This window comes from Anabrus simplex, chromosome 7, assembly GCF_040414725.1.
Source record: "Anabrus simplex isolate iqAnaSimp1 chromosome 7, ASM4041472v1, whole genome shotgun sequence".
Lineage (NCBI taxonomy): Eukaryota > Metazoa > Arthropoda > Insecta > Orthoptera > Tettigoniidae > Anabrus > Anabrus simplex.
In genome coordinates, this window is record NC_090271.1 from 100,887,367 (window position 1) to 100,899,656 (window position 12,290).

The following is a 12,290-nucleotide window of genomic DNA, read 5'->3' on the forward strand; positions in this document are numbered from 1 at the left end:
TCTTCTTCTTCTTCTTCTTCTTCGCTTTGTCATCAATGTATATTCATTGATGACGTCCTGGTTGTGGAGCTGCTGTTGCAAATCGTATATTATTTGTAACTACAGCATCTTTTAACAGTAATCACACCTCATTTTATTTCAGCCTGCCAGTGAGACACCTTAATTGAAACAATTTAAATAGCATGCTCCAAGACAATCATCATTACCATGTTGTTTAATACTGATGCAGAATTTGTCTATAGTTTCAGAATTCCACTTGGACCTGTGAGCATTATAAAGACATGAAATTCTAAGATCGAAACAATTTCTAGATAACATGTGTGATGATTGTTCAATATCTCATTTGAAAGAAGAAAGATCACTAGGGCACACACACCCAGCCCCCAAGATCAGAATTAACAGTGAAGGTTAAAATCTGCGACCCGGCCAGGAATCAAACCCAGGGCACCTTGGTCCCAAGGCCAACATGCTAACCATTTAGCCATGGAGCTAGATGAAAGACAACGATATCTAGCAGCAATAGTCTGTCCTCGGTATGACATCATCGGGTAATTCAATAGCGCTTCTATCATAGAATACTAAAACGTCTACCATTGACTGAACCTGTAAAATACACCCTCAGTTTGTACGTCAAACGGTTTTGGGGGAATGATTATTAATTTTCTTATCTGACCTACTTGAAAATAAATTCTACTCTAGGTTTTTTATGAAATGGTGAATAACTTTATCATAAGAAGTGGGTTGTAACTTAATAAAAATATCACTTTTCTCCTGAATACTCCTCCAGGAAAAGGGATTATTTAATAAAGGTTCAGTTAACACACACTTCAAACGACTGTTCGACATCCACATTAATGCCTTGAAATTAACATACATACGTACATCCATCTTCGTTATAGATTGTTATACCTTTCAGCTAGTGGCGGTCAGTCAAAACGTACTACCGGGCTCTAGCACATAGCTTGGAAAAGTAAGGAATTATTTATATTCAGTACAATTATCTTGGTGCCTTTTCTTTGTTTTGAGTACAGTATGAACTTGTGTTTTGTTAATATCAGGACGAAATCTGTCAAACACCTAGCTCTGTTCTCCTGGTGAACTTGCTCATGCTCCTGTGAAATGAGCTCTGGCCTGTAGCCTGAAGGAAGCAATATGCAGGTGCAGCCAAGCTTGCAACACACCCTGTAGCTGGTGGAGTATACCATAAACCGGGATCAACTTTCACTGATCCCATCTGTAGTTATTTTCCTTCCCACAAGAACGGTAGCACTGCCCGATGTCTCCTACTACCCTGATATTGAACATGGTAAGCGATTATGCTACTAGTGAGTAACATCATCTGGGCTCAAAGGTAAAGCGTAAGTGGGGGGGCAATATATTGCAAACATAATGTCCTTATTAAGGTAACCAACCAATGCTTATTAAAATATCCATCTTCCTTTTGTGTCAAAAATAAGAAATTCGTAGGTGAGCGAAAGAATCGCGGACTGACCCTAAATGTTATCCCGCATTAGAATGTAATTTATGCTGGTCATAGGGGAGGTCTCAGTGATTCAGTTGCTTTGTGCATTTTTTGATCTTATGGTTATATTGCTGGTGCTTGCTTCTGTGTCATTGTGTTAGTGCTTTAATTCATACGGAGATTTGTCCAATTATTTAACCACTGCAGTGTATATAAAGTGAAATTAGCTAGTGGTCTTAGTGAGGATCTATATTCCAATGATTCTGTTTGCAATGATGTAAGTTGGGAAGTGAGTATGCACCATAAATAGTGTGGACATTTTAATGAAAGAACCATTTTCTAGGAGAACATTAGAAGAAAAAGTGAACATAAAAATTATAGGTCATCCCACACCGGTCTTAAATTTAAATCAGAGGGCTTTGAGAGGGTAAAATTCCAGTTATATCAGGCATTTCAACTGAAAACTTTATGACAATAACAGTTGGATATGTGGCTGTAATATAAGAAATGCTTTGTTTTTTTCTTTGCATCTTATTTGGAAATAATACCTGGAGTATGAAAGGCGTGAAGGATCTGGGGCATTTAAATAAGTATATGAATAAGCATTCGTCTAACAGAAAAAACAATTAATAATGCAGTGGATCTGATTTCTCAAGGAAATATGGACATTGCAAGACAACTTAGTATGGCACTTTGCAGAGATATAATGCAGAAACAGAGAAGAATAGGTATATCTTGTCTAAAATCATTGATTGTATAAAATTGTGTGGGGTATTCAAACTAGCTTTATGTGGTCATGATGAGTCTGCAGTATCTGAGGTTTCAGGAGTGTTCTTGGAATTAGTTGATATAGTGAGGAGTTTCGACTGTGCCATTAAGGAACACATGGAATCCATAAGGTATTTAAGGGAATATCAAAAACCATCCAGAATGAAATGTTACACAGTATGCTGGAAGTCTGCCTTGAACAGATACTGGAGGAAGTACATAACACTAAATACACTGCTATCATGGCAGATGAAACTACTGACGTCTCCGAAGAGCTACAGTTGGCAATTGTGTTCAGATATGTATTACATTGGCCAACCGCTTGAAAGATTTTCGGGATTCTTTAATCCAGGTGGACAAACCATAGATGCAATGTCTGAGTGCATACTGCAGCAGGTCAATAGTAGTTTACAGGTTAATCCAGAGAAAGTTACCGCACAAACTTATGATGGAGCATCTGTGATGAGTGGTGAAAGAGGTGGAGTTCAAAGGCAAATCAAACTCACTGTCCCTTAGCCAGTTACATTCACTGCCATGCCCACCAGATCAACCTCATATTGGAACATGCAGCCGCTCAAAATCAAGTTCTGCGCATATTTTTCTGTAGCCTTATCTACATTTCCTGCATTCTTTTCCAGGTCTCCTCAATGCCTGGCAGCTTTGGAAAAAGTGGTAGCACAACGAATTCCATGGTGTTCATCAACAAGATGGAACATCAAGTCTAGAATCGTCAGTGTCATGTATGAAAACAAAGATGCTTTGTTGCAATGCTTTCTGATCTGGAAAAGTCAAAATCTGTAAGGACAGTTCAAGAAGCATGTGGACTCAGACACTATTTGGAGGAGGAAAAGTTCTTATTTTGGCTCTCCTTCGTTCATAGAATAATGTCTCATGTGGTTATTTTGTACTCCCAGCTACAAGCAAGGTCAACAGATGCAATCAAAATAGGAAATGCTCTTGGCATTTTTATGAAGACATTTGCTTCAGTCAGGGATTCTGTTGATTAAATGAAGTTTCTTCAGAAATGCCACAAAAAAATTTGCAGAACAGAATCCTACTGGACAGCTGATGCTAAGGATGTTTGTGATCGAATCACTGTGGAGCTAGGTTGTAGATTTGAGACTGTTTCTTATTTAGAGTTTGCAGATTTATTAGATTTGATAAATTTGAACAAGTATTCAAAACAGTTCCCTGTAAAATATGTTTACACCATGTGTGACGTATACAGACTCCCAGACAAGAATAGATTAATGACTGAGCATAGCGTTCTGTATGAAAGAACTTATTTCAGAGAAATTGATGGTGCAGTTCCTTTGCTTCAACTGATCCTGAAGAACAAATTTGCCCAAATAACATAATTGTTCAGGATTTTGATTACAATGCCAATGACCACTTCAGAACCAGAAAGATGCTTTTCGAATCCTAAAAGGATTAAAACGTTCCTTCGAAATACTATGCATCAGGAACAGTTGAATGCATTAGCGATGCTATCAGTCGAGAAAAAGCTTATCTCAGAAATAAAGAACTTCAACCAAAAGGTGATCAACAAGTTTTGCAGCAAAAAAGATCATCGTGTGGACTTTGTATTTTCCCATTAGGTGAGTAGAAACAATATTTCTGGAATTAATTATTTGTCTCATTGACAGTTGTTGAAGTATTCATCTGCTTCCAAATTAATGTTGTTTTTGTTTGTCCTGTGTTGTGAATTGTGAGAAACGCAGTTAAAATGATCAATTTTTATTAATATTGTTATTAGGGCCTATTATTATTGTTGTTGTTATTATTGTTAACAAGTTGTAAGTGTGAGCTATTCATCATGGCAATATGAATCTTTAAAACAGCGTATTTAGCTTTTTTTTTTGTGGCACGTAAGCTGATTTTTCCACAAACTGCTACTGCTTTCAGCGTTCAGTCTACAAGCCTCTGTGATTTTACTAAATGGTGCCGAGGGACTGTGAGATAATATCACCTATGTAGTGTGGACCATATATACGATCGTTTAATTGTTAACAGAGTTGTTACTGGGTCTCTTGTTATGCACCACAGGTAGGATGCCCAATAGAGGAACAAGATGGATTTTGGAAAGAACTGGAGTCATTCAGCCACTCTATTGATGACAGAGAACATCTGTTAATCGGTAGAGACCTCATCAGCCACATTGCTACTCAAAGGATGGCTTGAATGGGTGCATAGTGGATTCGGGTTTGGCGTGCGTAACGAAACTGGTCAATACTCCTTGGAATGCAACTTGGTAAAAGTAAATATGTTCTTCAAGAAATGCCTGTCCCATATTATCACATACAGTATAGTCAAGATGGAAAGTTTCTAGGGTCAACGTAGCTCAATCGGTACAGCACCTGCTGCGAAAACTGAAGGTTGTATATTCAGGTTCCACCGTTGTCCAATTGTACTTAACATTCTTTTAGCATGTGTTATATGTTCTCAACATACCTAATAACAATAATACGGTAATGTTATTTGCTTTACATCCCACTAACTACTTTTATGGTTTTTTGGAGATGCTGAGATGCCAGAATTTAGTCCTGCAGGAGTTCTTTCACGTGCCAGTAAATCTACCAACACGAGGCTGATGTATTTGAGCACCTTCAAATTCCACCGGACTGAACCAGAATCGAACCTACCAAAGTTGGGGTCAGAAGGCCAGCGCCTCAACCATCTGAGCCACTCAGCCCAGCACCTAATAACAGAAAAGCTATTGATACAAAGATAGCTTTAATTTTCTGAATTTGAAGAAGTTATGAGACATGCAAGTTTCTTTTTTGACAGCTCTGTAAGAATCTCAATTTGAATAGTAACAATGGGAACAGCTGCAACTAGATGTTGTTGTCAAATTCATATTGTTGGTTGTTCTAGCATGAAGGTGGCTAGACATTTTGGTGCCTTCTACAAATTTGACTGCACAAAAGTACGAGTCAAATTCTACATCTTTCCACACTGTCTCCTGATTAATACCAGTTCTGCTAGTTCTGTTTCTTCTCACCCAGAGTTAGCTTATTCATGGCCTTCTTCGGAAGGACTGGTATCCACTCACTTTCTGTTTTGATCTAATTGTTGTTAGGTTTCTTAGGGAAAGAGGAGGTTTTTCATATTTGTTTTTCAAGGGCCTTGCTGTCTCAAGGTACAATCACCTCTTGATTGTCCATAGTATTGGTGGTAGGACCCATTATATTATAACAGGGAAGTAAAGAGATTAAGAAGGAAGTGCAGATTAGAAAGAAATACAGTTAGGATTGGTTGAGGAGTAAGGAGAGATTGAAGGGGCTCAGTAGGAAACTGAACTCAGCAAGAAAGTCAGTCTAAGGATAACATGATGGCAACCATAATTGGTGGCCATGTGAGTTTTAGGAAGCAGTGGAAGGATGTGTATAGATACTTTAAGGCAGAAACAGGCTCCAGGAAGGACATTCCAGGGATCATTAATGAACAAGGGGAGTGTATATGCAAGGACTTCCAGAAGGCAGAAGTATTCATTCAGCAATATGCAAAGGATATGTAAAGCTGGATATGAAGATAATATCCAGATAGAGAAGGTGGCTAATACTGGAAAAATACTGAAATGATAAAAAAAATGACTTTTATAAAAAGATACAAAGGTGGAAAGCTAGAAAGGCAGCTGGGATTGATAAGTTTTCTGGGGACATATTAAAGGTAATGAGTTGGGATATAATGCGATATCTGAAATACATATTTGATTACTGTTTGCATGAAGAAGCGATACCAAATGAATGGAGAGGGAAAGGGTGACAAACGTAATGCGGATAATTACAGGCCAGTCAGCTTGACGTGTTGTTTGTAAGCTGGAAAAGCATTCTTTCTGATTATATTAGACACATTTGTGAAATTACTAACTGGTTTGATAGAAAGCATTTCAGGTTTAGGAAAGGTTATTCCAGTGAAGCTCAACTTGTAGGATTCCAGCAAAATATAGCAGATATTTTAGATTCAGGAGGTCAAATAGACAATATCGCTATTGACCTATTGAAGGCTTTTGATAGGATAGATCATGGGAGATGAAAATGAAAATGAGGGCTACTGGACTAAACAAAAGAGTGGTTGAAAAGGTGGCTACATTCCTAGAAAATGGAACTCAGAGAATTAGATTAGGTGAAGTGTTATCTGATCCTGTTATGATTAAGAGGAGAGTCCTGCAGTGGACCTTTATATTTCCTTGTATACCGTATATAAATGATATGAGTAAAGAACTATGATCATGGATAAGGCTATTTGTGGATGATGTTATACTGTATAGAGTGATAAATGAGTTGCATGATTGTGAGCTACTGCAGGGGGACTTAAACAATGTTGTGAGGTGAACAGCAGACAATGTAAATGGAGTGAAAAGTCAAGGTGTAAGTTTCACCAAGAAGTAAAGTCCTCTCAGTTTTAATTATTGTGTTGATGGTGTGATAGTACCCCATGGGGATCACTGTAAGTACCTAGGTGTTAATATAAGGAATAATCTTCATTGGGGGTAATCACATTAACAAGGTTGATAAGAAAGGTTACAGATCTCCTCACATAGTTATGGGAGTCTTTAGGGGTTCTAGTAAGGATGTAAATAAGAGGGGATATAAGTCTCTAGTAAGACTGCAGTTAGAGTATAGCTCTAGTATATGGGACCCTCACCAGGAGATTAAAAAAAAAAAAAAAAAAATTGTTCATGGTGTCCACCTATGGAGATCATTTGCCACTACTTTCACCATTTGAGAGGAACCTGCGTGTAAGTAAAATTGCGGAAGTGTAGTGTGGTTGAATGTGAGGCAAGGTACATTAAGGACGACACAACCAGGAATATTAATAAATTACAATTAAAAACCCTTGACCGGCCGGGAATCAAACCCGGGGCCGCCGGGTGACAGGCGGACATGTTGCCCCCTACACTGCGGTGCTGGACCTCACCAGGACTACTCGTTAAAAAAACTGGAAAAAATTCAAAAGAAAGCAGCACAATTTGTTCTGAGTGATTTCTGACAAAGGGCTAGGAAGACTTGGGAGCAAGGAGGTGAGACGCTCAACTATGTGGTATATTTATAGCTGTCAGGAAAGAGTTGGCATGGAATAACATAAGTAGATGAATAAGCTTGAGTGGAGCTTTTAAAAGTATGAAGATAAAGTTGGAATTCAAGAGGAAAAATTAGGGCAAATATTTGTTTATAGGATGAGGAATAAGGGATTGGAATAAATTATCAAGGGAAATGTTTGATAAATTTCCATGTTCTTTGAAAATGTTTAAGAAAAAGCTAAGTGAACAACTGATAGGGAATTTGCCACCTGGGCAACAGACCTAAATGCAGATGATTGATTGATTGATTGATTGATTGATTGATTGATTGATTGATGGATGGATCGATCGACTGATCGATCGATCGGTCGGTCGGTTGGTTGTTCCATGGATAAACAAAAAGTGGTTATTACAAAATTTGTCATAAGCATAATAAAAAAGAGAGTTATTTTTTAAAACTTATACCAATGAAAATGCCCCACAGCTCTAGAATCATTCACTGTGAGAGATTATAAATTTATTGTTGTTTAACAGTTCTGACTTTTTCTAATTGTTTGATTGTTGTCAGCTTTTGTTCGGTACTGGTACTAACAACTTTTCTTTTATATTTGAGCTCTACATTTCACTAAAGATAACTCACACTGTGGCACTATGAAGTTATACAACAGACTGGGTATATGATGACTGGCACTTACTCAGCACTAAGTCATGTCACTTATGGTGGAGGATGAAGTTTATGGGATCTAAGCTCAGTTCACAGGTACTATATATGAAACATTGTGAGGAAACAAAGAAAACTGCTCTATGGTTAATCTGTATGCAGATAATTGAGAGTGGACTACTTGCATTTCTAATAATTTAGACACCAGTTCTCTTATACTTCCTTTTACTTTCCCTATGCCATTATGTATGTTAAACTATTCCTCCCTCTTGAAACCAATGAGTATAATACCATTTCACTGGCTGTTTAAGGGCAGAATTCAACAGCCGTCGGTGTATTGAGATGACATCTGCGTCAACAGACAAGTGTCAGGCAGACAGTACAAACCGCTTGAGACAGAGAGCTCATGAAGTGTACCATTGGAAAAATGAACTGGAAAGAGCTATCAATGCAATGGCTGATGAGATAAATCTACTTGAATTACAAAGGCAGCGACTGAAGACTTCGATGGGAGTTCTACGTATTCCAGAATCTATTGCTGGAGAATGTCTTGAGCGGCGAACTGGTCGGTTAGAACCGGACCTGGTACGAGATCAACCCGAAGAAGAACTTATAAAGGTATGCAGACACTTATATACTAAATTTTTATTCATTTATCTTTAGAGGAAGTTAGACAAATGGTTTAAAAGACAATTATCATCATAATTTCTTCACTCCAGCAAGCCGGGTGCAGTTGTGTAAGAGCCTCCTCCAGTTTGTCTGTCCATCCTCAGATGTTGTTCATATATGCAACGCCAGTTTACATTTCTAAATTTCAAGGTCCTTGAAAATCTGCATCTCCTAAACATCACAAGGTCTTCCTCTTGCTCTTTTCTAAGGAACACTGTGCTCAAAGTATGCTTGAGGAGTCCTGTAGGGATCCATCCTTTCCATGTGACCATACCATTGCAATCACTTCACTTCTAGGATCTCCAGCAAGCTTTCCACTCCAAGCTACTGTCAGATATACATATTCCTTATTTTGTCCATTTTTGTTTTTTTGTAGACAAGAATGGAGGAACTTCATTCCTGTTGTCTGAAGAAGACTCTTTGTTGATTCAGTGAGTGTTTCTGCTTCCAGACCATAAGTCAATATAGGTAGCAGATATATTTTGTACAAACTGATCTTGGAACCTAAGGGAAATGTTTCATCCTGAAGTATTTGATGAACAGTATGATAGAATGTGGAAGCTTTCTGTATTCTGTTGCTAATCTCCTGATGTATGGTATTGTCTGAAGACAGTACACTACCCAAGTATTGGAAGTTGTCTACAATGTCCATCTCCTCATCCCCAAGACTTAGATGAACAGGTGGAGAGTTTCTACTCATCACCAAGCCAGCTGTCTTGGGTTTGCTGATTTTAAGACCTAAGATTGTAAAAATCATCATGCCAAAGATCTAGTCTAGCTGGCACTTCTGCTTCTATCTCACCCCATACCAGTTAAATCTCGTTAGTGCATTCCTCATGAACATGTTTTTCCGTTTAGCATATTGTAAATACCTCACTTATCACGTCATGAATTTTCGCTATTACTGTTTAGTACAATCACATTTTCTCTAGCCCTGAAAATGTTATTTGTAATCCCTTGTGAAAGAAATGTGATTCTCAGCTCAGGTAAGTGCCATCACCACAGTTTCATGATTATGGAAAAAGGCCTTAAATTCCTGAATTTCACAGGATAAGTTGCACCTTCAGGGAGCAAGCTATTAGCCTCAGGAATATTCAATTTTGCTTGCCGATTAGCAGCGAGATTGTTGAATAACACAGTGAGCCTACTTGTGCTTGTATTCACATCCCATTCAGAAGTTAGAAATTTATTTTGTTTTGAGAGGTACAGTGAAGTGCAGCGAATATTTGTCGTGTGATACAGTAGCCTATATCTGGATCAGGAACAAAATGGTGTGAAACTGAATAGCATGATGCAAATTTGTCTTGTGAAAGCCTAGTTATGGCCAAACAAGTCATGAAATTCCTTACTAATGAAAACAAAATTAAAATCTGTCAGAAAATGGACTGGCATCCGTATCTGTGCACAGAGGTCACGAAAGTTGAAATCGCACCTTTGAGTATCGACCTGATCCTTTGAGTTGGTCAATGTTTATTCAAAATGGTGGCCAAAGTCATTCCTCCTGGTTGCATATGGTCGAATATAACCTCCAATTCATTCTCTAAGAGTGTGATCAGAAAATAATGTTTAATAACCCACTGCTCCAAAATAAAATGCTTCTACTAACATTTGTTTTAGAAAGAGTGTGTGATCTGCAATAATACTTTGATATTTTTATTGGGCCCTGTGCACATATTTTCATATTTTTTGTTTGATGTTTTTCACACCTTTCATTGCACTTGTTATTTTATAAGCCCCAGTGGAAAAGGTTTTCATATTTGTTCTCTCATGTTTTCCACACCTTTTAATACTTTCCTCTCATTTTTAGAAACAGTAGATATAGTTTTCACTGTACCCACGGATACATGACATAAAGTGCTCTCATGTCAGAAAAAATCATATCTAGTGTTTCCATGTCCCTGTTGACTAGTTTTTATTTGTAAATTCAGTAGTACATTTTCTTGCTTTTAACACATACTTTTCTGTTGTCCCCTGCAGAAAAATCTTAACAAGGTTTTACTGTACATCATCGGCAAAAACCAGGGGCATTAAAAGACAATATAAAATAAAAAACAATTTTAAAATTATTTGTTATACAGTTGACATGTCCCCTCATTTCCCAAGATTGATATTGATGCATACATAATGAAAACTTTTCCAAATGTTCAGCAATTGTTGATGGGGTGCTGGGGTCTGTTGATGTTCAGATGTGTTCCATTATTACTGGAATGATGGCTGCTGCATAGGAAACAATGCCTTTTTTTGGCATCCATCACCAGAAGACCGGAAGCAGGTCTCATGGTGGACTGATGACATTGCAGCAGCCATATCTGATTGTCAAGAGGCTTTTAGTCATTATTGTCAGAATCCTACGATGGCCAAGCATATTACCTTCAAGTAGTAACATGCTAAAGCCCATTTTTTGATTCAAAAAAGTGAAAAAGATACTTGAGAAAAGTACGTATCTTCAATGATGGCACATACTCAGTCATCACAAAAATGTGGACAAAACTTTGTTGTATTGTCTGAGTATGTAACTCACCAACAATACATGGAATCTCTGTTAATGGAGATCTAGTCACGATTCCTTCCATCACTTCTCATCACATCGCATATATGCCCAGCTCTGGAAAATATGATCCTACTTTGCTTCTGATAAAGGATGAGGTATAGAGGCTCACTACCAGAACCTTTGTTTTGTCTCTAGTACTTTTTATTCCTATAGCATGTTTTTCAAAGAGTGGTAATTATGAAGCACACTTGTGCTGTACAGTGACATAGCTCCTGGGCTGGACAAAATCCTTGGAGAGAGGGTTTTATTGACTAAATACCAGTGTGGTTTTTGCTCTCATTAATCTACCATTGATTCATCTAGTTTGCCTGGAGAGCATCATTCAGGAGGCCTTTCTTCAGAATGAGCACTTGATCACTGTGCTGATTTACCTCGAATAGGCTTACATTACTACCGGTTGGTAAGGGATTATTATCTTCAACGGATCTCCTACCCATCGAAAATGTGTTGTCCAATGACTGGTTTGCCATAGGACACCCGCAACAATAACAGTTGAACTTTGGGCAGGCATGAAATCAGCATGGGTGGAGATATTCCAGATGGACATCCAAAGTATGTTCTTTTCAATGTCATGATGTGTAGCAGCAGTTATTGCTGCCTGTGGTGGGGTCACAAAGTACTGATTTTTGCATGTTCTGCATGTTGTACCAAGCTGGAAGAGTAATCAAGTCACCTGTGTGTGATGGGTGTTTTGTCCAATAAGTCTGATTGTGATGGCTCACATTCTTCTAGGTGATGCATTTTTAATGGCCAGAATTGCAGTTAACCATTAGTTTAGTACCTTATGTATGCAATATTTTAACACAAATTATCTGCAGAATAATAGAAGTTGAAGTTGAATTGGTTGAAGAAATTGGCTTCTGAAGACATGTAGTAGAAAAATTATTTTTCCTTTGCCATCACAGGCTCCGCTGAGGTCAACATTCTCTACAGCACGTATGCTGCAATCTTTGATGCTGGAAATTTCTGTCCATTCCTTGACGTTAAACATTCAAGAAGTTTGCCTTCTCGCACAGCCATCATACATCTATTTGGCTTCCTAACAACCACTGCAAGATCTGATATTGGTCATTTCGTGATATTTTGCACACACAAAAAAAAAAAAAAAAAAAAAGGTTGGAATTTCATTGTCTGAATAAGTTCTTGGTATACTTTT

General features: G+C 37.9%; 1 protein-coding gene across 1 annotated transcript in view; it reads left to right on the forward strand.

Moving 5' to 3' along the window:
• The window catches only part of Tektin-A (Tektin A), an 84,244-nt gene that overhangs the window by 22,346 nt on the left and 49,608 nt on the right, over window positions 1–12,290 (forward strand). The window contains exon 2 of the mRNA XM_067151924.2: window positions 8,226–8,532. Within this exon, the coding sequence (XP_067008025.2) occupies window positions 8,226–8,532 (307 nt within the window). The remainder of the gene's footprint in view (window positions 1–8,225; window positions 8,533–12,290) is intronic.